The sequence below is a fragment of the Crinia signifera genome, chromosome 6 (assembly GCF_055691185.1).
Source record: "Crinia signifera chromosome 6, ASM5569118v1, whole genome shotgun sequence".
NCBI lineage: Eukaryota > Metazoa > Chordata > Amphibia > Anura > Myobatrachidae > Crinia > Crinia signifera.
Genome location: NC_139222.1, coordinates 5,934,738 through 5,962,368, shown reverse-complemented (window position 1 = coordinate 5,962,368; position 27,631 = coordinate 5,934,738). Strand labels below are relative to the sequence as shown.

General features: G+C 43.4%; 1 protein-coding gene across 3 annotated transcripts; it reads left to right on the top strand.

Annotated features, from left to right (window-relative positions):
- Positions 1–1,522: 1,522 nt before the first annotated feature.
- Positions 1,523–26,830, top strand: LOC146009878 (uncharacterized). Of its 3 annotated transcripts, none has more exons than XM_083150459.1 (5): positions 1,523–1,587; positions 14,072–14,191; positions 17,111–17,302; positions 19,150–19,273; positions 24,911–26,830. In XM_083150459.1, the coding sequence occupies exons 2-5, from the start codon at positions 14,132–14,134 to the stop codon at positions 26,458–26,460; spliced, it is 1,926 nt and encodes a 641-aa protein (XP_083006585.1). In that variant the 5' UTR covers positions 1,523–1,587; positions 14,072–14,131; the 3' UTR covers positions 26,461–26,830. The 3 variants fall into 3 exon arrangements, with proteins under 3 accessions (XP_083006585.1, XP_083006584.1, XP_083006586.1); XM_083150458.1 differs by lacking the exon at positions 1,523–1,587 and adding an exon at positions 1,592–1,645; XM_083150460.1 differs by lacking the exons at positions 1,523–1,587; positions 17,111–17,302 and adding an exon at positions 1,592–1,645.
- Positions 26,831–27,631: the final 801 nt, after the last annotated feature.

The window sequence follows — 27,631 nt, the reverse complement described above, 5'->3', positions numbered from 1 at the left end:
AGATAACAAGAATTGTATGTAAAAAGTACAGAGTTAGCAAAGATTGCATAGCAATCGAATCTTAAATCGAATAGCAACGTAATCTCACCGTGTGTACACAGCATAAGGGCTATTTCTCACACTCCGGCGAAATCCCGCACGGCCAGGAAGCCGTGACATGCACAGTTTTTGTGAATGGACACTATTCTCATGGAACGGCCACGGCCCGGCCGTCCGGTTGCAGCCGGATCCCTCCACTGGAAGGGATGGCTGCCGGCCTGTGGCCATCCCCTCCATGATAAACTGATGTGCGCAGCACGGCTTCCTGGCCGTGCGGGCTTTCGCCGTCCGGCAGGAGCCGGACAGTGTGCAATTGCCCATACTCTTCTTCCCGCAGGGGTATAAAACCATTGTGATAAAATCAGAAGTATCACCATTAACCAGACCTGATTGATTGAGTGCATCAATGTGTTCCACCATATTCATCTTCCTTTCCCAGCATTAACCTTCTAATAAGGCGCCTTGGCATAAATTGTGTACCGTGTATTTAAACACCGAACCTCCTGGCGCTTTAAACCAATCAATTATACTGTCAAATTATGTGAGAAACGTTCCCGCTGCAATCCATGGGATTCGCAATCCCAACCAAATCTATACAAAATAGAAAAAACAAACAGGAACACTGCGTCGGGGAAGATCTACTATTATTAAAGAACTATAATATATTATAGTGATATAGGTTTATTGTTTGTTCTCTATAAAAATATGATACTAAGAGTGATCCTTATAGAATATGTATTCATTTATATCCCAGAATGTTGACAATAATGTCACCACATAGAATACAATATAAAATAATAGTTAATACTTCAGATCGGTGATAAATCAGCCACAGACGGGTCCCACAAAGTGGGTCATTCACCCGAACACAGGGATGTATATCTTTCATTTTGGACATCTAATTCGCGTTATAAAGGATCTTTCAATCTACATCGGTCCTTGGTACTTTGGGCAGCCGGGACGCCGGCAATTCTTATCCGATAGGAACGTGATAGAGGATATTAAGCCCAACTTTGAAATATATACAGATCGTTTTGTGCAAACCTTGACTTTCATACGGACCCATGAGAGGGATAATATCCCGCTAATTACATGTTGGGTGCTATAATCGAATAACCCCAATCTGAAGTCTGAACTATTCATTTATTTTATATTATATATTATGTGGTGACATTTTTGTCAAGATCATGGAGTATAATTGAATAAATATTCCATCTTGGCATAAATATCACGCCTACAATACCGGCTGTCCCTTCTGTCATCCATGATGGGTAGAACAGAGGTGACCAAGAGCCTTTTATTTCTAGATGGGGGTATAGTGCCGGGGGCCACGCTCACGCAGGACTCTGTGCATAACCTGACCGACAACCGTCCTCCGACAACTACAAGCTACAGGGCAACAACGCTCGCTATTAGCCCCGCCCCTTTCTGCATCACGAGGGGACAGCGGCGACCGAACCAGCTCACAGCGAGGGGGGAGACACAAGAAGGTAGCGCCGTGGAACGCAACACCCGGAAGCGCAGTGGAACGCAAAGCTTGTCCTTCCGGTAAGTTACTTCCGGCTCGGCGCTACTTAACAGGGACAGAGGACAGATGTGTCTGCCAGTGAGTACTGATTTATTGTTTGGCCGGGTGCCCTGTATACCTGCCTATATACCTGTTATGTACCTCAAACCCCCCTACTAATATTATATACCATCCTGTATACCCATTATATACCTCTTATACACATTATATACATCATACATCTCCCTACACATTATATACCTCATACACACACATTATATACATCATACACCCATTATATACATCATACACACCCTCCACACATTATATACAGCATATCCCCCTGCTTATATTATATACCATCCTGTATACCCATTATATACCTCATACACACATTATATACCTCATACACACATTATATACATCATACACACATTATATACCTCATACACACATTATATACCTCATACACACATTATATACCTCATACACACATTATATACATCATACACACCCTCCACACATTATATACAGCATATCCCCCTGCTTATATTATATACCATCCTGTATACCCATTATATACCTCATACACACATTATATACATCATACATCCCCCTACACATTATATACATCACATCCCCCTACTAATATTATATACCATCCTGTATACCCATTATATACCTCATACACACATTATATACATCATACATCCCCCTACACATTATATACCTAACACCCCCCTACTAATATTATATACCTTCCTATATACCCATTATATACATCATACACACATTATATACATCATACACACCCTCCACACATTATATACATCATACACACATTCTATACCTCATACACACCCTCCACACATTATATACATCACATCCCCCTACTAATATTATATACCATCCTATATACCCATTATATACCTCATACACACATTATATACATCATACACACCCTCCACACATTATATACATCACATCCCCTGCTTATATTTTTTCCATCCTATATACATCATACACACATTATATACATCATACACACATTATATACATCATACACACATTATATACCTCATACACACCCTCCACACAATATATACATCACATCCCCCTACTTATATTATATACCTTCCTATACACACATTATATACCTCATACACACATTATATACCTCATACACACATTATATACCTCATACACACATTATATACATCATACACACATTATATACATCATACACACCCTCCACACATTATATACATCACATCCCCCTACTAATATTATATACCATCCTGTATACCCATTATATACCTCATACACACATTATATACATCATACACACATTATATACCTCATACACACATTATATACATCATACACATCATACACACATTATATACCTCATACACACATTATATACCTCATACACACCCTCCACACAATATATACATCACATCCCCCTGCTTATATTATATACCTTCCTATATACCCATTATATACCTCATATACCCCTACTAATATTATATACCTTCCTATATACATCATATCCCCCTACTTATATTATATACCTTCCTATATACCCATTATATACCTCATACACACATTATATACATCATACACACATTATATACCTCATATCCCCCTATTTATATTATATACCTCCCTATATACCCATTATATACCTCATACACACATTATATACATCATACACACATTATATACATCATACACACCCTCCACACATTATATACATCACATCCCCCTGCTTATATTATATACCATCATGTATACCCATTATATACCTCATACACACATTATATACATCATACACCCCCCTACACATTATATACCTCACACCCCCCTACTAATATTATATACCTTCCTATATACCCATTATATACATCATACACACATTATATACATCATACACACCCTCCACACATTATATACATCATACACACATTATATACATCATACACACCCTCCACACATTATATACATCATACACACATTATATACATCATACATCCCCCTACACATTATATACCTCACACCCCCCTACTAATATTATATACCTTCCTATATACCCATTAGATACCTCATACACACATTATATACATCATACACACATTATATACATCATACACACATTATATACCTCATACACACATTATATACCTCATACACACATTATATACCTCATACACACATTATATACCTCATACACACCCTCCAAACATTATATACATCATACACACATTATATACCTCATACACACGTTATATACATCATACACACATTATATACATCATACACACCCTCCACACATTATATACATCACATCCCCCTGCTTATATTATATACCATCATGTATACCCATTATATACCTCATACACACATTATATACATCATACACCCCCCTACACATTATATACCTCACACCCCCCTACTAATATTATATACCTTCCTATATACCCATTATATACATCATACACACATTATATACATCATACACACCCTCCAAACATTATATACATCATACACACATTATATACCTCATACACACGTTATATACATCATACACACATTATATACATCATACACACATTATATACATCATACACACATTATATACCTCATACACATTATATACATCATACACACATTATATACATCATACACACATTATATACATCATACACACATTATATACATCATACACACATTATATACATCATATACACATTATATACATCATACACACATTATATACCTCATACACATTATATACATCATACACACGTTATATACATCATACACACATTATATACATCATACACACATTATATACATCATACACACATTATATACATCATACACACATTATATACATCACATCCCCCTACTAATATTATATACCATCCTATATACCCATTATATACATCATACACACATTATATACCTCATACACACATTATATACATCATACACACCCTCCATACATTATATACATCATACACACATTATATACATCATATCCCCCTGCTTATATTATATACCTTCCTATATACCCATTATATACCTCATACACACATTAAATACATCATACACACATTATATACACCCTCCACACATTATATACATCACATCCCCCTACTAATATTATATACCTTCCTATATACCCATTATATACATCATACACACATTATATACATCATACACACCCTCCACACATTATATACATCACACCCCCCTACTTATATTATATACCTTCCTATATACCCATTAGATACCTCATACACACATTATATACCTCATACACACATTATATACATCATACACACATTATATACATCACATCCCCCTACTAATATTATATACCTTCCTATATACCCATTATATACATCATACACACATTATATACATCATACACACCCTCCACACATTATATACATCACACCCCCCTACTTATATTATATACCTTCCTATATACCAATTAGATACCTCATACACACATTATATACCTCATACACACATTATATACATCATACACACATTATATACCTCATACACACATTATATACATCATACACACATTATATACATCATACACACATTATATACATCACATCCCCCTACTTATATTATATACCTTCCTATATACCCATTATATACCTCATACACACATTATATACATCATACACACATTATATTCATCATACACACCCTCCACACATTATATACATCACATCCCCCTGCTTATATTATATACCTTCCTATATACCCATTATATACATCATACACACATTATATACCTCATACACACATTATATACATCATACACACCCTCCACGCATTATATACATCATACTTCCCCCTGCTTATATTATATACCTTCCTATATACCCATTATATACCTCATTCACACATTATATACCTCATACACACATTATATACATCATACACACCCTCCACGCATTATATACATCATACTTCCCCCTGCTTATATTATATACCTTTCTATATACCCATTATATACCTCATACACACATTATATACCTCATACACACATTATATACCTCATACACACATTATATACCTCATACACACATTATATTTATTTTATTTATTTGCAGTTTCTTATATAGCGCAGCAGATTCCGTTACAGTGTCTTATATAGCGCAGCAGATTCCGTTACAGTGTCTTATATAGCGCAGCAGATTCCGTTACAGTGTCTTATATAGCCCAGCAGATTCTATTACAGCGTCTTATATAGCGCAGCAGATTCCGTTACATTGTCTTATATAGCGCAGCAGATCCCGTTACAGTGTCTTATATAGCGCAGCAGATTCCGTTACATTGTCTTATATAGCGCAGCAGATTCCGTTACAGTGTCTTATATAGCGCAGCAGATTCCGTTACAGCGTCTTATATAGCGCAGCAGATTCCGTTACAGCGTCTTATATAGCGCAGCAGATTCCGTTACAGCGTCTTATATAGCGCAGCAGATTCCGTTACAGCGTCTTATATAGCGCAGCAGATTCCGTTACAGCGTCTTATATAGAGCGGCAGATTCCGTTACAGTGTCTTATATAGCGCGGCAGATCCCGTTACATTGTCTTATATAGCGCAGCAGATCCCGTTACAGTGTCTTATATAGCGCAGCAGATTCCGTTACAGCGTCTTATATAGCGCAGCAGATTCCGTTACAGTGTCTTATATAGCGAGGCAGATCCCGTTACATTGTCTTATATAGCGCAGCAGATCCCGTTACAGCGTCTTATATAGCGCAGCCGATTCCGTTACAGCGTCTTATATAGCGCAGCAGATTCCGTTACAGTGTCTTATATAGCGCAGCAGATTCCGTTACAGCGTCTTATATAGCGCAGCAGATTCCGTTACAGTGTCTTATATAGCGCGGCAGATTCCGTTACAGCGTCTTATATAGCGCAGCAGATTCCGTTACAGTGTCTTATATAGCGCAGCAGATTCCGTTACATTGTCTTATATAGCGCAGCAGATTCCGTCACAGTGTCGTATATAGCGCAGCAGATTCCGTTACAGTGTCTTATATAGCGCAGCAGAGTCCGTTACAGTGTCGTATATAGCGCAGCAGATTCCGTTACAGTGTCTTATATAGCGCAGCAGATTCCGTCACAGTGTCGTATATAGCGCAGCAGATTCCGTTACAGTGTCTTATATAGCGCAGCAGAGTCCGTTACAGTGTCGTATATAGCGCAGCAGATTCCGTTACTGTGTCTTATATAGCGCAGCAGATTCCGTTACAGTGTCTTATATAGCGCAGCAGATTCCGTTACAGTGTCTTATATAGCGCAGCAGATTCCGTTACAGTGTCTTATATAGCGCAGCAGATACCGTTACAGTGTCGTATATAGCGCAGCAGATTCCATTACAGCGTCTTATATAGCGCAGCAGATTCCGTTACAGCGTCTTATATAGCGCAGCAGATTCCGTTACAGCGTCTTATATAGCGCAGCAGATTCCGTTACAGCGTCTTATATAGAGCGGCAGATTCCGTTACAGCGTCTTATATAGTGCAGCAGATTCCGTTACAGCGTCTTATTTAGCGCAGCAGATTCCGTTACAGTGTCGTATATAGCGCAGCAGATTCCATTACAGTGTCGTATATAGCGCAGCAGATTCCGTTACAGCGTCTTATATAGCGCAGCAGATTCCATTACAGTGTCTTATATAGCGCAGCAGATTCCGTTACAGTGTCTTATATAGCGCAGCAGATTCCTTTACAGCATCTTATATAGTGCAGCAGATTCCGTCACAGTGTCGTATATAGCGCAGCAGATTCCGTCACAGTGTCGTATATAGCGCAGCAGATTCCGTTACAGTGTCGTATATAGCGCAGCAGATTCCGTTACAGTGTCTTATATAGCGCAGCAGATTCTGTTACAGTGTCTTATATAGCGCAGCAGATTCCGTTACAGTGTCTTATATAGCGCAGCAGATTCCTTTACAGCATCTTATATAGTGCAGCAGATTCCGTCACAGTGTCGTATATAGCGCAGCAGATTCCGTCACAGTGTCGTATATAGCGCAGCAGATTCCGTCACAGTGTCGTATATAGCGCAGCAGATTCCGTTACAGTGTCGTATATAGCGCAGCAGATTCCGTTACAGTGTCTTATATAGCGCAGCAGATTCTGTTACAGTGTCTTATATAGCGCAGCAGATTCTGTCACAGTGTCGTATATAGCGCAGCAGATTCCTTTACAGCATCTTATATAGTGCAGCAGATTCCGTCACAGTGTCGTATATAGCGCAGCAGATTCCGTCACAGTGTCGTATATAGCGCAGCAGATTCCGTCACAGTGTCGTATATAGCGCAGCAGATTCCTTTACAGCGTCTTATATAGCGCAGCAGATTCCGTTACAGTGTCTTATATAGCGCAGCAGATTCCGTTACAGCGTCTTATATAGCGCAGCAGATTCCGTTACAGCGTCTTATATAGCGCAGCAGATTCCGTTACAGTGTCTTATATAGCGCAGCAGATTCCGTTACAGTGTCTTATATAGCGCAGCAGATTCCGTTACAGTGTCGTATATAGCGCAGCAGATTCCGTTACAGTGTCGTATATAGCGCAGCAGATTCCGTTACAGTGTCTTATATAGCGCAGCAGATTCCGTTACAGCGTCTTATATAGCGCAGCAGATTCCGTTACAGTGTCTTATATAGCGCAGCAGATTCCGTTACAGTGTCTTATATAGCGCAGCAGATTCCGTTACAGCGTCTTATATAGCGCAGCAGATTCCTTTACAGCGTCTTATATAGCGCAGCAGATTCCGTTACAGTGTCTTATATAGCGCAGCAGATTCCGTTACAGTGTCTTATATAGCGCAGCAGATTCCTTTACAGCGTCTTATATAGCGCAGCAGATTCTGTTACAGTGACTTATATAGCGCAGCAGATTCCTTTACAGCGTCTTATATAGCGCAGCAGATTCCGTTACAGTGTCTTATATAGCGCAGCAGATTCCGTTACAGTGTCTTATATAGCGCAGCAGATTCCGTTACAGCGTCTTATATAGCGCAGCAGATTCCGTTACAGTGTCTTATATAGCGCAGCAGATTCCGTTACAGTGTCTTATATAGCGCAGCAGATTCCATTACAGTGTCGTATATAGCGCAGCAGATTCCGTTACAGTGTCGTATATAGCGCAGCAGATTCCGTTACAGTGTCTTATATAGCGCAGCAGATTCCGTTACAGCGTCTTATATAGCGCAGCAGATTCCGTTACAGTGTCTTATATAGCGCAGCAGATTCCATTACAGTGTCGTATATAGCGCAGCAGATTCCGTTACAGTGTCGTATATAGCGCAGCAGATTCCGTTACAGTGTCGTATATAGCGCAGCAGATTCCGTTACAGTTTCTTATATAGCGCAGAAGATTCCGTTACAGCGTCTTATATAGCGCAGCAGATTCCGTTACAGTGTCGTATATAGCGCAGCAGATTCCGTTACAGTGTCGTATATAGCGCAGCAGATTCCGTTACAGTGTCGTATATAGCGCAGCAGATTCCGTTACAGTGTCGTATATAGCGCAGCAGATTCCGTTACAGTGTCGTATATAGCGCAGCAGATTCCGTTACAGTTTCTTATATAGCGCAGAAGATTCCGTTACAGCGTCTTATATAGCGCAGCAGATTCCATTACAGTGTCTTATATAGCGCAGCAGATTCCGTTACAGTGTCTTATATAGCGCAGCAGATTCCTTTACAGCATCTTATATAGTGCAGCAGATTCCGTCACAGTGTCGTATATAGCGCAGCAGATTCCGTCACAGTGTCGTATATAGCGCAGCAGATTCCGTTACAGTGTCGTATATAGCGCAGCAGATTCCGTTACAGTGTCTTATATAGCGCAGCAGATTCTGTTACAGTGTCTTATATAGCGCAGCAGATTCCGTTACAGTGTCTTATATAGCGCAGCAGATTCCTTTACAGCATCTTATATAGTGCAGCAGATTCCGTCACAGTGTCGTATATAGCGCAGCAGATTCCGTCACAGTGTCGTATATAGCGCAGCAGATTCCGTCACAGTGTCGTATATAGCGCAGCAGATTCCGTTACAGTGTCGTATATAGCGCAGCAGATTCCGTTACAGTGTCTTATATAGCGCAGCAGATTCTGTTACAGTGTCTTATATAGCGCAGCAGATTCTGTCACAGTGTCGTATATAGCGCAGCAGATTCCTTTACAGCATCTTATATAGTGCAGCAGATTCCGTCACAGTGTCGTATATAGCGCAGCAGATTCCGTCACAGTGTCGTATATAGCGCAGCAGATTCCGTCACAGTGTCGTATATAGCGCAGCAGATTCCTTTACAGCGTCTTATATAGCGCAGCAGATTCCGTTACAGTGTCTTATATAGCGCAGCAGATTCCGTTACAGCGTCTTATATAGCGCAGCAGATTCCGTTACAGCGTCTTATATAGCGCAGCAGATTCCGTTACAGTGTCTTATATAGCGCAGCAGATTCCGTTACAGTGTCTTATATAGCGCAGCAGATTCCGTTACAGTGTCGTATATAGCGCAGCAGATTCCGTTACAGTGTCGTATATAGCGCAGCAGATTCCGTTACAGTGTCTTATATAGCGCAGCAGATTCCGTTACAGCGTCTTATATAGCGCAGCAGATTCCGTTACAGTGTCTTATATAGCGCAGCAGATTCCGTTACAGTGTCTTATATAGCGCAGCAGATTCCGTTACAGCGTCTTATATAGCGCAGCAGATTCCTTTACAGCGTCTTATATAGCGCAGCAGATTCCGTTACAGTGTCTTATATAGCGCAGCAGATTCCGTTACAGTGTCTTATATAGCGCAGCAGATTCCTTTACAGCGTCTTATATAGCGCAGCAGATTCCGTTACAGTGACTTATATAGCGCAGCAGATTCCTTTACAGCGTCTTATATAGCGCAGCAGATTCCGTTACAGTGTCTTATATAGCGCAGCAGATTCCGTTACAGTGTCTTATATAGCGCAGCAGATTCCGTTACAGCGTCTTATATAGCGCAGCAGATTCCGTTACAGTGTCTTATATAGCGCAGCAGATTCCGTTACAGTGTCTTATATAGCGCAGCAGATTCCATTACAGTGTCGTATATAGCGCAGCAGATTCCGTTACAGTGTCGTATATAGCGCAGCAGATTCCGTTACAGTGTCTTATATAGCGCAGCAGATTCCGTTACAGCGTCTTATATAGCGCAGCAGATTCCGTTACAGTGTCTTATATAGCGCAGCAGATTCCATTACAGTGTCGTATATAGCGCAGCAGATTCCGTTACAGTGTCGTATATAGCGCAGCAGATTCCGTTACAGTGTCGTATATAGCGCAGCAGATTCCGTTACAGTTTCTTATATAGCGCAGAAGATTCCGTTACAGCGTCTTATATAGCGCAGCAGATTCCGTTACAGTGTCGTATATAGCGCAGCAGATTCCGTTACAGTGTCGTATATAGCGCAGCAGATTCCGTTACAGTGTCGTATATAGCGCAGCAGATTCCGTTACAGTGTCGTATATAGCGCAGCAGATTCCGTTACAGTGTCGTATATAGCGCAGCAGATTCCGTTACAGTTTCTTATATAGCGCAGAAGATTCCGTTACAGTGTCTTATATAGCGCAGCATATTCCGTTACAGTGTCTTATATAGCGCAGCAGATTCCGTTACAGTGTCTTATATAGTGCAGCAGATTCCGTTACAGTGTCTTATATAGCGCAGCAGATTCCGTTACAGTGTCGTATATAGCGCAGCAGATTCCGTTACAGTGTCTTATATAGCGTTATTCCGTACCCAGCATAAGAATAAAATGTTGGGGGGACACCTACTATTAATGGCAGAGCAGGAGAGGTGAAGTCATTAGAGGTACAGCTGGGCATTTTCAAAACAGACAGTGCAAATACAAGCATAAAGAGTAATAGTCATAGTTCTAGCAGTTGTAGAGATGGTGATATCACGGATGTATAGTCAGATTACGCAGCCAGGAGTAGGATGTAGTGAGGATGAAGTGAGCTCACTCACAGCAGTCCCTTGGTTTTCTGAGTTGCTGGTTTTTAGGATGCTTTCGATCTGCATCCGATTCGATGCGCGCTCCCGTTTTCTCTATATCGAAAAGAAAAATTGTTTAAATCCTTTGAATATAACAAATTTATTTATTTTAGTTTTCCTGCATTTGGGTGGAAATTTTTGTTTGTCGTATGTTCCCATACATTTCCAGGTTTTTGTTTCCACCAGATAGATCAGACAGAAAAATCTGTACGTGTGTACGCACCTTCAGATAAACAAATGGTAGCCAGCCACTAATGCATTCGGTACTTGTGTATTATCACGGCGCCCAGTTTTCCTACGTATGGCACCATAGGCAAATCGCATCGCATTGCACGGGCCATTTTAAGGGTCATGCGATGTTTTTAATGTAATTTATTCACTGCTCTGTATGCCCCGGGGGATCTCATCAGATCGCACGTCCCGCAAAATCGCATGATATTTTATAGGGTGTGCGATGCCATGACATTACCTATACCATAAATATCATTGTATGACATACAATGATGTTTTACGCACCCCCTCACTATCCACGCCACCCTGAAGCATGGCGAGCGGCGGCGGAACGCGTCCTCCGACCTTTTCCTACCCCACTATCCACATTAGTGTGGAGTTGATTTGAAATAGTGTGGCGAGCGCAGCGAGCCACCGAGCCCGAAGCGTGGTGAGCGCACGCGGATTACTTTACATGGATTCCGCGTCTGCTCGCTGCGCTCTCCACACTATATAAAATCAACTCCACGCTGACGTGGATAGTGGGGGAATGAAAACGTCGGAGGACGCATTCCGCCGCTGCTCGCCATGCTTCGGGGTGTCGTGGATAGTGGGGGGGTCTTAAACATCATTGTACGTCATACAATGATATTATGGTATAAAATCACATGTGATCGCATGCGATTTTGCAGGAGGTGCGATGCGATCCTCTGGGGCTGAGACAGCAGTGAATAAATTACATAGGAAAATCGCATCGCATCAAATGACCCTTAAAATGGCCCATGCAATGCGATTTCCCCACGCAGAATAGCCCACTAAGAAAACTGCTTAGTGGGCGCTGTGATAATATACAAGTACCATACATTCTAACTCACTGTAATTCTTAATACAATTGCACAAATACCTGTAATATTGCAGTATACTGTACAAGGCAGAGTGATGCTGACGCAATGCTGGCAATGGCATGTAAAGGTTAAATACCTACCTATATTGTATACATCATACATCCCCCCCCACACATTATATATATATCATGGGTGACATTTAATAGGGTACGATTTTATTGCATTTTCCGAAATCGCACCTTTTCGCACTTCTTCAAATTGCGTTTTTTTTTTTTTTGCCTGAATTTGAATATTTGATGAGATGCTAATTTGCGGCAAAGAAAAGCGATGAGGTTCGATTTCTAGCCATGAAAATGGGCGAATTTGAGGGCATGTGCGATTTGTGAGACATGGTAATGTGCAGGTTTTTTTTTTAAACGGCGTGGGGTCCCCCTTCCTGAGCATAACCAGCCCCGGGCTCATTGAGCCGGACCTGGTTCCAAAAATACTGGGTACAAAAAGCGTGGGGGTCCCCCGTATTTCTGAAACCAGCCCCGGACTCTTGGACTGGTCCTGGTGCCAAAAATACAGGGGACTAAAAAAAAAATGGGGGCCCCTCGTATTTTGGAACCAGCTCTGGCCTCCAACAGCCCACAGGGTCATGCCACAGCCAGGGGACACTTTTTACATAAGGTCCCCTGGCCGTATTATGCTCATGGTGGCTGGTCAGCCCTGGACGGGGTCCCCCCAGACTTCACCTGTCGGTGGATGCCGGGCTGATACCCCTTAAAATGAACTGCAAGTCACAGCAGGCCTGCTCCACATGCTGGGATTGGCGAACCACAGGTCCCAGCATGTAGGGCATTAATGGGCCCCCTTGGACTTGTCCACCTGTAAAACGAATGTTAAAAAAAAAATACAGACACAGAGAACAGTAAAACTTTGCACACACTAATTTTACACCTATACTCACTACATCCAGGCTCCAGCATTGCCTCCGTCTGTTCCCTGCAGCAGCTCACCCCGCACTCACAAAGTGACGAGCCGGCTGCCTTCACTGTGAGAATCGCACTGTCAGTGGTACAGAAGCACTCCGCCTTGATTGGCTGTAGGCATCTCCATGGAGACGCCTGCAGCCAATCAGGGCTGAGAGCATCTACAGTATATCGCAATAACTGCCCGATTCTCCGCTGTGATTATCCTGTTACGTATTCACCAATATACTCTGTTTGACTTGTTTTGTACTTTGTGCTGTACACTCATATTCTATATCAATAGGACGCATCTTACTTCCCCTGGGTTTTAAGGTTTCTCAAAATGGTATAAAAATGGTTAAAAAGTTGCATTTTTAATAGGTTTATACTGAAAAATATTTTACATGATCAATTCCTTATTATTTTTATAGGTTTTGCAAAAACAGTGACCTGAACAGGAACGAGTCCATTTACGGACTATAGGTGTGAGGATGGATCATGAGAAGATATTAACCCTCACCCTGGAGATCATTACCCTTCTGACCGGGGAGGTGAGGGGATCTGAGAGCTTCACAGTGACATCACTTATATCTATAGTAATATTACAGGGAGGTGACAGTGACATCACTTATATCTATAGTAATAATATAGGGAGGTGACAGTGACATCACTTATATCTATAGTAATAATACAGGGAGGTGACAGTGACATCACTTATATCTATAGTAATAATACAGGGACGTGACCGGGGAGGTGACAGTGACATCACTAATATCTATAGTAATAATACAGGGACGTGACCGGGGAGGTGACAGTGACATCACTTATGTCTATAGTAATAATACAGGGATGTGACAATGACATCACTTATATGTATAGTAATAATAGAGGAACGTGACCAGGAAGGTGACAATGACATCACTTATTTCGGTACTTGTTTCCTAGCACGGCACCACCGATTTGAATTGTATAACATCGGGTCGGAAAAATCGGTTGCATGCAATGCGACCGATTTTACACGATTTTTACATTGGACCCAATGTTAAATGCCCCCCAGACCCCATTTTTAATTGTATACCCACCCTGATGGGTAATTACTATGTCAAATGCCCCCCCATTGTTAACGCCACGATCAACGTCAACCCAAAGTGTGGAGAGCGCACTGAGCCCGCGAGGGGCGGCGGTATGCGTCCTCCGACCTTTTCATACCCCCACTATCCACGTTGGGGTGGAGTTGATTTTATATAGTGTGGCGAGCAAGCGAGGGGACACGCATTACTTCACATGTATTCCGCGTCCCCTCGCTGCGCTTGCCACACTATATAAATTCAACTCCACGCCGACGTGGATAGTGGGGGTATGAAAAGGTCGGAGGACGCATACTGCTGCGCTCGCCACGCTTCGGGTTGGAGTTGATCGTGGCGTGGCGTTAACAATGGGGGGGCATTTCACATACTAATTACCCATCAGGGTGGGTATACAATAAAAAATTGGGTATGGGGGGGCATTTAACATTGGGTACTATGTAAAATCGGGTCGATCGCATCGGTCGCATCGCATGCCATTAAAATTGTTAAGAAAAGGTCTTTAAAAACCCCTAAATCGGGTCGGTCGGGTCCCATCGTATACCTTAAGTTAGTGTATGTGATGGGACCCAACGGGGGCCATGCTAGGAAACAAGTACCCTTATATCTATAGTACTAATACAAGGACATGACTGGGGAGGTGACAGTGACATCACTTATATCTATAGTAATAATACAGGGACATGACCGGGGAGGTGACAGTGACATCACTTATATCTATAGTAATAATACAAGGACGTGACCTGGGAGGTGACAGTGACATCACTTATATCTATAGTAATAATACAAGGACGTGACCAGGGAGGTGACAGTGACATCACTTATATATATAGTAATAATACAGGGACGTGACCGGGGAGGTGACAGTGACATCACTTATATCTATAGTAATAATACAGGGACGTGACCGGGGAGGTGACAGTGACACCACTTATATCTATAGTAATAATACAGGGACATGACCTGGGAGGTGACAGTGACATCACTTATATCTATAGTAATAATACAGGGACGTGACCGAGGAGGTGACGGTGACATCACTTATATCTATAGCAGTGCTGGGCAACACCGGCCCTCCAGATGTTAGTGAACTACACATCCCAGCATGCTTTTGCATCAGTTTCAGCATGGCCACATAGCAAAACTAATGCAAAGCATCCTGGGATGTGTAGTTCACTAACATCTGGAGGGCCGGTGTTGCCCAGCCCTGATCTATAGTAATAATACAGGGACGTGACAGTGACATCACTTATATCTATAGTAATAATACAGGGACGTGACCGGGGAGGTGACAGTGACATCACTTATATCTATAGTAATAATACAGGGAGGTGACCGGGGAAGTGACTGTGACATCACTTATATCTATAGTAATAATACAGGGATGTGACCGGGGAGGTGACATCACTTATATCTATAGTAATCATACAGGGACGTGACCGGGGAGGTGACAGTGACATCACTTATATCTATAGTAATAATACAGGGACGTGACCGGGGAGGTGACAGTGACATCACTTATATCTACAGTAATAATACAGGGAGGTGACAGTGACATCACTTATATCTATAGTAATAATACAGGGAGGTGACAGTGACATCACTTATATCTATAGTAATAATACAGGGACATGACCGGGGAGGTGACAGTGACATCATTTATATCTATAGTAATAATACAGGGACGTGACCAGGGAAGTGACAGTGACATCACTTATATCTATTGTAATAATCCAGGGACGTGACCGGGGAGGTGACCGTGACATCACTTATACCTATAGTAATAATACAGGGACGTGACCGGGGAGGTGACAGTGACATCACTTATATCTATAGTAATAATACAGGGACGTGACCGGGGAGGTGACAGTGACATCACTTATATCTACAGTAATAATACAGAGAGGTGACAGTGACATCACCTATATCTATAGTAATAATACAGGGACGTGACCTGGGAAGTGACAGTGACATCACTTATATCTATTGTAATAATCCAGGGACGTGACCGGGGAGGTGACATCACTTATATCTATAGTAATAATACAGGGACATGACAGGGGAGGTGACAGTGACATCACTTATATCTATAGTAATAATACAGGGACATGACTAGGGAGGTGACAGTGACATCACTTATAGCTATAGTAATAATACAGGGATGTGACTGGGGAGGTAACAGTGACATCACTTATATCTATAGTAATAATACAGGGACGTGACTGGGGAGGTGACAGTGACATCACATATATCTATAGTAATAATACAGGGAGGTGACCGGGGAGGTGACAGTGACATCACTTATATCTATAGTAATAATAGAGGGACATGATCTGGGGGTGTGGGAGTGTATACAGTTATATTTAGTGTCTCCCCAATACACAGGATTACACAGTAGTGAAGAAGACATCCGGTGAGTGTGAGACACCCAGCAGCCGTCCCCGTGTGTCAGGAGGACTGAGCAGGACCCAGAGCCCCATCACAGTGCCTCCACCTCACTCACTGATACATGAGAGGCACAATGACCAGAAGATCCTGGAACTCACCAACAAGATCATTCAGCTGCTAACAGGAGAGGTGACTGCTGGGAATGGGACGTTATACAGTAACACTGGGGGATGTGACCGGAGAGGTGACTGCTGGGAATGGGACGTTATACAGTAACACCGGGGGATGTGACCGGAGAGGTCACTGCTGGGAATGGGATGTTATAAAGTAACACCAGGGATGTGACCGGAGAGGTGACTGCTGGGAATGGGATGTTATACAGTAACACCGGGGGATGTGACCAGAGAGGTGACCGCTGGGAATGGGGCATGATACAGTAACACCGGAGAGGTGACTTCTGGGAATGGGACGTTATACAGTAACACCGGGGGATGTGACCGGAGAGGTGACTGCTGGGAATGGGACGTTATACAGTAACATCGGGGGATGTGACCGAAGAGGTGACTGCTGGGAATGGTACGTTATACAGTCACACCGGGGGATGTGATTGGAGAGTTGACTGCCGGGAACGGGACGTTATACAGTAACACCAGGGATATGACCAGAGAGGTGACTTCTGGGAATGGGACGTTATACAGTAACACCAGGGGATGTGACCGGTGGGAATGGGATGTTATACAGTAACACCGGGGGGATGTGACAGGAGAGGTGACTGCTGGGAATGGGGCATTATACAGTAACACCGGGGGGATGTGACCAGAGAGGTGACTGCTGGGAATGGGACGTTATACAGTAACACTGGGGATGTGATCGGAGAGGTGACTGCTGGGAATGGGACGTTATACAGTAACACCGGGGGATTTGAGCGGAGAGGTGACTGCTGGGAATGGGACGTTATACAGTAACACCGGGGGATGTGAGCGGAGAGGTGACTGCTGGGAATGGGACGTTATACAGTAACACCGGGGGATGTGACCGGAGAGGTGACTGCTGGGAATGGGACGTTATATAGTAACACCGGGGGATGTGAGCGGAGAGGTGACTGCTGGGAATGGGACGTTATACAGTAACACCGGGGGATGTGACCGGAGAGGTGACTGCTGGGAATGGAACGTTGTACAGTAACACCGGGGGATGTGACCGGAGAGGTGACTGCTGGGAATGGGACATTATACAGTAACACAGGGGGATGTGACCGGAGAGGTGACTGCTGGGAATGGGACGTTATACAGTAACACCGGGGGATGTGACCGGAGAGGTGACTGCTGGGAATGGACCGTTATACAGTAACACCGGGGATGTGACCGGAGAGGTGACTGCTGGGAATGGGACGTTATACAGTAACACCGGGGGATGTGAGCGGAGAGGTGACTGCTGGGAATGGGACGTTATACAGTAACACCAGGGGATGTGAGCGGAGAGGTGACTGCTGGGAATGGGACGTTATACAGTAACACCGGGGGATGTGAGCGGAGAGGTGACTGCTGGGAATGGGACGTTATACAGTAACACCGGGGGATGTGAGCGGAGAGGTGACTGCTGGGAATGGGGTGTTATACAGTAACACTCGGGGATGTGACCGGAGAGGTGACTGCTGGGAATGGACCGTTATACAGTAACACCGGGGATGTGACCGGAGAGGTGACTGCTGGGAATGGGACGTTATACAGTAACACCGGGGGATGTGAGCGGAGAGGTGACTGCTGGGAATGGGACGTTATACAGTAACACCGGGGGATGTGAGCGGAGAGGTGACTGCTGGGAATGGGACGTTATACAGTAACACCGGGGGATGTGAGCGGAGAGGTGACTGCTGGGAATGGGACGTTATACAGTAACACCGGGGGATGTGAGCGGAGAGGTGACTGCTGGGAATGGGGCGTTATACAGTAACACTCGGGGATGTGACTGGAGAGGTGACTGCTGGGAATGGGACATTATACCGGGGGTTGTGACTGTATCATTGTGTGTGTCAGGTTCCTATCAGATATGAGAACATCACTGTGTATTTCTCCATGGAGGAGTGGGAGTATTTGGAAGCACACAAGAATCTGTACGAGGATGTGAGGATGGAGAATCACCGGCCACTAGGATCGCCAGGTAAGAAGAGATGACATCATCACGTCTACTAACTGATTCCTTACACCTGGCACAATGACTGGTTAGTTGCACTATGCTTCCCTGGTGGACATCCGTGTGTCCGAATGTACAAGGACTGAGTGTCCACTCCCCATTACATACAATAATACCAACACCACCACTGGTCGCTCTATGGCAGGTGCAGTTCCTCTGCCTGAGTAAGGCCTCCTATGTGAGCCATCAATACAGAGTTACAGTGGCTGATGGGCTTATACCTGTAGTAAAATGGGCATTTCTGTGTATCAGTTGGGCAGGGACCGTGTCATTGGCTGAGACTTGTGGGAGTGGAGCAGGCATAATGTCACAAATAAGAACACTACCTGAGTGAGAATGTGGCTATACCTGAGGCGTGGAGTCTAACCGTGTCAGAGGATTCCTGCCAGTGACCCCCTAAAAGCGGGATTTGGGTTTTTGCGGTGCACGGTCACAGCCCTCTGCCCAGGCTTCTCGTGCAGCTGCTCTGTCTACTCAGACAAGGGTATTAGCAGGTGCAGGTTACAGGGACAGCCAGGTCGGTAACAATAATCAGAAGGCCAGATACACACAGGAATAATGCTGGAATAGTCTGAGTACCTGAGACACAGGACACAGATAATACTGTGCAGTACTGGATGGTGTAAGCAGGTAACACTGAAGTTTGCAGGATAACTTGGTAAGCTTGTATTTTACTCACTGGTTGCCAGCAGGATGATTCCTTGCAGAGGAGTACTTAGCTGGAGTGCAGGGGAATTACTGGATGTCCGCAGGATGATTCCTTGCAGAGGAGTACTTGGCTGGAGTACAGGGAATTACTGGATGTCAGCAGGATGATTCCTTGTAGAGGAGTACTTGGCTGGAGTGCAGGAAATTACTGGATGTCAGCAGGATGATTCCTTGTAGAGGAGTACTTAGCTGGAGTGCAGGGAATTACTGGATGTCAGCAGGATGACTCCATGCAGAGGAGTACTTGGCTGGAGTACAGGGAATTACTGGATGTCAGCAGGATGACTCCATGCAGAGGAGTACTTGGCTGGAGTACAGGGAATTACTGGATGTCAGCAGGATAATTCCTTGCAGAGGGGTACTTGGCTGAAGTGCAGGGAATTACTGGATGTCAGCAAGATGATTCCTTGCAGAGGAGTACTTGGCTGGAGTGCAGGGAATTACTGGATGTCAGCAGGATGATTCCTTGCAGAGGAGTACTTGGCTGGAGTGCAGGGAATTACTGGATGTCAGCAGGATGATTCCTTGTAGAGGAGTACTTAGCTGGAGTGCAGGGAATTACTGGATGTCAGCAGGATAACTCCTTGCAGAGGGGTACTTGGCTGGAGTGCAGGGAATTACTGGATGTCAGCAGGATGATTCCTTGCAGAGGGGTACTTGGCTGGAGTGCAGGGAATTACTGGATGTCAGCAGGGTGATTCCTTGCAGAGGGGTACTTGGCTGGGGTGCAGGGAATTACTGGATGTCAGCAGGATGATTCCTTGTAGAGGAGTACTTAGCTGGAGTGCAGGGAATTACTGGATGTCAGCAGGATGACTCCATGCAGAGGAGTGCTTGGCTGGAGTACAGGGAATTACTGGATGTCAGCAGGATAATTCCTTGCAGAGGGGTACTTGGCTGGAGTGCAGGGAATTACTGGATGTCAGCAGGATGATTCCTTGCAGAGGAGTACTTGGCTGGAGTGCAGGGAATTACTGGATGTCAGCAGGATGATTCCTTGCAGAGGAGTACTTGGCTGGAGTGCAGGGAATTACTGGATGTCAGCAGGATGATTCCTTGCAGAGGAGTACTTGGCTGGAGTACAGGGAATTACTGGATGTCAGCAGGATGATTCCTTGTAGAGGAGTACTTGGCTGGAGTGCAGGGAATTACTGGATGTCAGCAGGATGATTCCTTGTAGAGGAGTACTTGGCTGGAGTGCAGGGAATTACTGGATGTCAGCAGGATAACTCCTTGCAGAGGGGTACTTGGCTGGAGTGCAGGGAATTACTGGATGTCTGCAGGATGATTCCTTGCAGAGGAGTACTTGGCTGGAGTACAGGGAATTACTGGATGTCTGCAGGATGATTCCTTGCAGAGGAGTACTTGGCTGGAGTACAGGGAATTACTGGATGTCCGCAGGATGATTCCTTGTAGAGGAGTACTTGGCTGGAGTGCAGGTAATTACTGGATGTCAGCAGGATGATTCCTTGTAGAGGAGTACTTAGCTGGAGTGCAGGGAATTACTGGATGTCAGCAGGATGATTCCTTGCAGAGGAGTACTTGGCTGGAGTACAGGGAATTACTGGATGTCAGCAGGATGATTCCTTGCAGAGGGGTACTTGGCTGGAGTGCAGGGAATTACTGGATGTCAGCAGGATGATTCCTTGCAGAGGAGTACTTGGCTGGAGTGCAGGGAATTACTGGATGTCAGCAGGATGATTCCTTGCAGAGGAGTACTTGGCTGGAGTGCAGGGAATTACTGGATGTCAGCAGGGTGATTCCTTGCAGAGGAGTACTTGGCTGGAGTACAGGGAATTACTGAATATCCGCAGGGTGATTCCTTGCAGAGGAGTACTTGGCTGGAGTGCAGGGAATTACTGGATGTCAGCAGGATGATTCCTTGCAGAGGAGTACTTGGCTGGAGTACAGGGAATTACTGGATGTCCACAGGATGATTCCTTGCAGAGGAGTACTTAGCTGGAGTGCAGGGAATTACTGGATGTCAGCAGGATGATTCCTTGCAGAGGAGTACTTAGCTGGAGTGCAGGGAATTACTGGATGTCAGCAGGATAATTCCTTGCAGAGGGGTACTTGGCTGGAGTGCAGGGAATTACTGATTACTGGATGTCAGCAGGATAACTCCTTGCAGAGGGGTACTTGGCTGGAGTGCAGGGAATTACTGGATGTCTGCAGGATGATTCCTTGCAGAGGAGTACTTGGCTGGAGTACAGGGAATTACTGGATGTCTGCAGGATGATTCCTTGCAGAGGAGTACTTGGCTGGAGTACAGGGAATTACTGGATGTCCGCAGGATGATTCCTTGTAGAGGAGTACTTGGCTGGAGTGCAGGTAATTACTGGATGTCAGCAGGATGATTCCTTGTAGAGGAGTACTTAGCTGGAGTGCAGGGAATTCCTGGATGTCAGCAGGATGATTCCTTGCAGAGGAGTACTTGGCTGGAGTACAGGGAATTACTGGATGTCAGCAGGATGATTCCTTGCAGAGGGGTACTTGGCTGGAGTGCAGGGAATTACTGGATGTCAGCAGGATGATTCCTTGCAGAGGAGTACTTGGCTGGAGTGCAGGGAATAACTGTATGTCAGCAGGATGATTCCTTGCAGAGGAGTACTTGGCTGGAGTGCAGGGAATTACTGGATGTCAGCAGGGTGATTCCTTGCAGAGGAGTACTTGGCTGGAGTACAGGGAATTACTGAATATCCGCAGGGTGATTCCTTGCAGAGGAGTACTTGGCTGGAGTGCAGGGAATTACTGGATGTCAGCAGGATGATTCCTTGCAGAGGAGTACTTGGCTGGAGTACAGGGAATTACTGGATGTCCACAGGATGATTCCTTGCAGAGGAGTACTTAGCTGGAGTGCAGGGAATTACTGGATGTCAGCAGGATGATTCCTTGCAGAGGAGTACTTAGCTGGAGTGCAGGGAATTACTGGATGTCAGCAGGATAATTCCTTGCAGAGGGGTACTTGGCTGGAGTGCAGGGAATTACTGATTACTGGATGTCAGCAGGATAATTCCTTGCAGAGGGGTACTTGGCTGGAGTGCAGGGAATTACTGGATGTCAGCAGGATGATTCCTTGCAGAGGGGTACTTGGCTAGAGTGCAGGGAATTACTGGATGTCAGCAGGGTGATTCCTTGCAGAGGAGTACTTAGCTGGAGTGCAGGGAATTACTGGATGTCAGCAGGATGATTCCTTGCAGAGAAGTACTTAACTGGAGTGCAGGGAATTACTTGATGTCCGCAGGATGATTCCTTGCAGAGAAGTACTTACCTGGAGTGCAGGGAATTACTTGATGTCCGCAGGATGATTCCTTGCAAAAGAGTACTTGGCTGGAGTGCAAGGAATTACTGGATGTCAGCAGGATGATTCCTTGCAGAGGAATACTTAGCTGGAGTGCAGGGAATAACTGGATGTCAGCAGGATGATTATCTTCTAGAAGGTGCTATATAAATAAGAAGTAGATTCTGGTTGGTGGCTTCAATAGGCGTCCCATCTTAGTAAATGTACCTCTTAGCATGAAGATTGAAACCAGCCACAAACCCATGAACACACAGACATCCTCAAACTCAACTCACCGACTGGGATTAGAGTAATATACCACCCTATACTATACTATTTACCTACCCATACCATACTCTTCATATTCAAACCTCTACTTAAATAAATCATTTTATTGCTGAAGCACAGCTCCCTATAGTGTCTAGAAACTCGGCTAAGTCCCAAAAATGGCCTTTCTCCTGACCCAAATGGGTTTATGGTTGGATACTAGAAGTTTTCAGACTTAGTAGTCTCTTGTTTGACCCCCCTCTATAAAAACATTCTCAAACGTGTTCATTTTCTGGCTGAAATGTTTAGAGATTAGTGGTGGTAATACACAAGACGGTTGGGATCCACATGACGTTTTCTCTTAAGCACCGACCGCAAAATATAAACTAAAACAGAGATTCTCAAACGTGGTCCTCAAGGCACGCCAACGATCCAGGTTTTAAGTTTATCCATCCTTGGCCACTGGGGACTTAATTAGTGCCTCAGTCAATTTGGTTCAAACATTTGGATATATCTAAAGCCTGGACCATTGGGGTGCCTTGAGGACCAGGTTTGGAAACCTCGGTGCAAAAAGTTTGTCCAATGTACAAACTGATCGAGCTTGCTTTCTTGCTCCGCTACAAGCAAGTAGACTTCGTTCCAGACGGTCAGGCATTGGAAAACACTAGGCGGACCATTGACTTCCACCACCGTGAATTCCAGTAGATCTTCCATGACCGTGCTCTCCATCTATGATGAAGTGCTTGACACAAAAATAACACTTGAAAGCTTCCTTGTCGACATCTGAGCATGTGGATCTCCAATTAGTGCCCCATGTACGGCTCAATTCACTTTACATTCTTTGGGTCAGGTCCATGTCAACAATTTGGTGATGACCTAGACAATAGACAATGAGCCATTATTTCGTAGATTAAATTCTCAAAACTAATTTGCATAGAGTTACAAATGTGTAATTTTTTTAAGTAAAATCTCTCAACTTTTTCTTATGCTGTGTACACAAGGTGAGATTTGACATTAGATTTTGACTATATAGTCAAAATCGCATGCAGATCATAAGCAGATCGCACAAGTTTTTAACCTTGAGATCCCAATGCCTGCTCCCGGGATAGCACAAATTGAAGCCCAGATAGACAGGGCAGCAATGACTCTATAGTGCAAATCTAATTCAGAGTGTATGAATTGTATGTAAATAGTACAGAGTTAGCAAAGATTGCACAGCACTCGAATCTTATGTCGAATAGCAAGGGAATCTCACCGTGTGTACACACCATTAGTTTAAGTCATTTTAAAATCCTCCGATACACATATAAAATTGAAAATATCTAATCCATCTGTAAATTATTCGACAGGTGAATCTTTTCATAAGAATGCACCAAGAGAATTCTATGCTGATATTTCCCAAAAAGATGAAATAAAGACCGATGTCAAACAATTGGTTCAACGTGAAGAAGTACAGTTATGTCAGAACATCAGAAGGAGGACTTTAAGGAGAAAAGAAAATCAAGATCCTGAGAAAGATGACACTGGCGAATATGCAGCCACAGCCCATACACCGTATAAATCTATTCGTATTGTGGAGGAACCAGTGTCATGTGATGGAGGAGACCTCACACACACTGATAATTATACACCAACAGGTCATACACAGGATACATCTACTCAAAATATGGAGGAACCAGCCTCATGTGATGGAGAAGACCTCACACGCAATGATAATTATACACCCACAGGACATACACCGTATACATCTCATATTATGGAGGAACCAGCCTCATGTGATGGAGAAGACCTCACCCACACTGATAATTATACACCCACAGGACATACACCGTATACATCTCATATTATGGAGGAACCGGTCTCATGTGATGGAGAAGACCTCACACACACTGATAATTATACACCCACAGATCATACACATTATACATCTACTGATATTAAGGAGGAACCGGTCTCCTGTGATGGAGAAGACATTTCAGACACCAACATTTATACATCGGCGGATCATACACAGTATATAGATGCTCAAATTATGGAGGAACCAGCCTCATGTGATGCAGAAGGCCTCACAGACACCAACAGCTATACACCCACAGATCATATACAGTATACATCTACTCATATTAAGGAGGAACCAGTCTCATGTGATGAAGAAGATATCTCAGACACCAACATTTATATACCCACACAGTACACAACTGCGCACATTAAGGAGGAACCGGCCTCATGTGATGGAGGGGGGCTTACAAACACTGACATTTATACCTCCACGGGTCATGCTCAGTATACATCTATTCATATTAAGGAGGAACCTGTCTCAACTGATGGAGAAATCTTCACGGACCTCGACATTTACACACCCACAGATGAATGTATTAACAAAGGAAAAGCACTTCATTACAGCGATTGTGGGAAACCATTATTCTTCAACTCTAAGTGTGTTAAAACAGAGAAAATACCACTGGGACAATTTCCACTGTACAAATACGGAAAATGTTTTGCAGAACCGTCAACTGTTTACACACATCCACGGATTCCGAATTCACAGGTACCGTTCCAGTGTCAATACTGTGGGAAATGTTTTGTCTATTACACCCATCTTGTAACACATCAGAGAGTCCACACAGGAGAAAGGCCTTACGCGTGTTCTGTGTGCGGAAAATGTTTTGCCCATAACTCAACTCTTGTGACGCATCAACGAATCCACACGGGTGAGCGGCCGTACGTCTGCTTCCAGTGCGGGAAATGTTTTACAAAAAAGTCAAATTTAACAACTCACAACAGGATTCACACGGGGGAACGGCCTTATGCTTGCACCAAATGTGGGAAATGTTTTGGGAGCAAGAGCCACTTTAACAGACATATCAAGATCCATAAAAGAGAATCCAGCTGTTTTTGAAACTTTTTGGAAAAGTTCAGTTTGATTTCAGCTTCAATAAAGACGGTTTCAGCAACGCGTGACTTTATATCACGCACAATTATATAATGAATTTAGCAAAACAGGAAGTTCTCGTTGTCGTATGTGAAATCATGATTTGAGACCATTACGTAATTTGAATTAGAAAATAAATTTAATATTTTTTTAGGAAGTCGAACTATTTTAACTTGTGATAACTGAAAAATAAAAAAATAAGTGTTTAGAAGATAAAAAAAACAGACAAAGCAAGACATTCACAATTGTAAAACTATAGACAAAAATAATGCAACAAAACATTTTTACCTCTCTTAAAAATTGTCCAATAATAAAGAATGTGACATTTTTGCATGTTCGTGTGTGTGTTTTTAAGATTTCTTCTGCCCAAGCACTGTATTTTATTCAGTCTTCTCTTGTTCATCCCTAGTTTATAAGTGGGCAGACATTTAATAGGGATCCGGATGATAGGTCGAGATATAGGATTTTCCAATTCTTTATTTTCTTTTTACATTTTCATACATTATCATACACATGGACTACAAATGGGAACAATCAAGTGTACCAAGCCTTGCGGGGGTTCCACGTCCTGAAATATACAAATTCACAGCAAAAAAAAACCAAAAGGTTGAAATGCACAAGGTAGCCATGGGAAAAAGGTTGGCTTAAAAATTCGTTTTTCATGTTTTTTTTGCGTGAATTTGTAGATTTGAGCGAATGGACTCCTAATTAATGTACCGTGTACACTCAGTTTGGCTCAATTCAATCACCTTGCTTCGGGCCAGATGCCAATTATGTTATGTTCCCAATTATGGAGTGTATAGTATAGTATGAAAAAGTAAAAGAAAAAAGGCTAAAAAAAAATATTGGGAAAAACGCTATTACTGTGTCGACCTTCTGCTTTTATTGACCAATTGTCCATGTCCACCTAATGCATTTTGGCCAATAGCAGTCAACCTACTGCTGGTTGACTTACATAGTAATTAAGGTTGAAAAAAAGACGTTAGTCCATTGAGTTCAATCATTGGCCAATAGTGGTCAACCAATCGACTGTTGAGTTCATTCATGTTGACCCAACGTTCTTAGCCCTTTAAAAACCTTTATCGAGATCATTCCAGGAGATGCTGCTTTAGTTCAATAAGAACGGACCGATTTGGGA

Bases quoted from the DNA above. Each gene is read 5' to 3' on its own strand.
- LOC146009878 (XM_083150459.1), top strand. From the start codon at position 14,132: ATGGATCATGAGAAGATATTAACCCTCACCCTGGAGATCATTACCCTT. The intron at 14,192-17,110 runs GTGAGGGGATCT...CCCAATACACAG, and splicing joins TTACCCTTCTGACCGGGGAG to GATTACACAGTAGTGAAGAA. The intron at 19,274-24,910 runs GTAAGAAGAGAT...ATTATTCGACAG, and splicing joins CCGGCCACTAGGATCGCCAG to GTGAATCTTTTCATAAGAAT.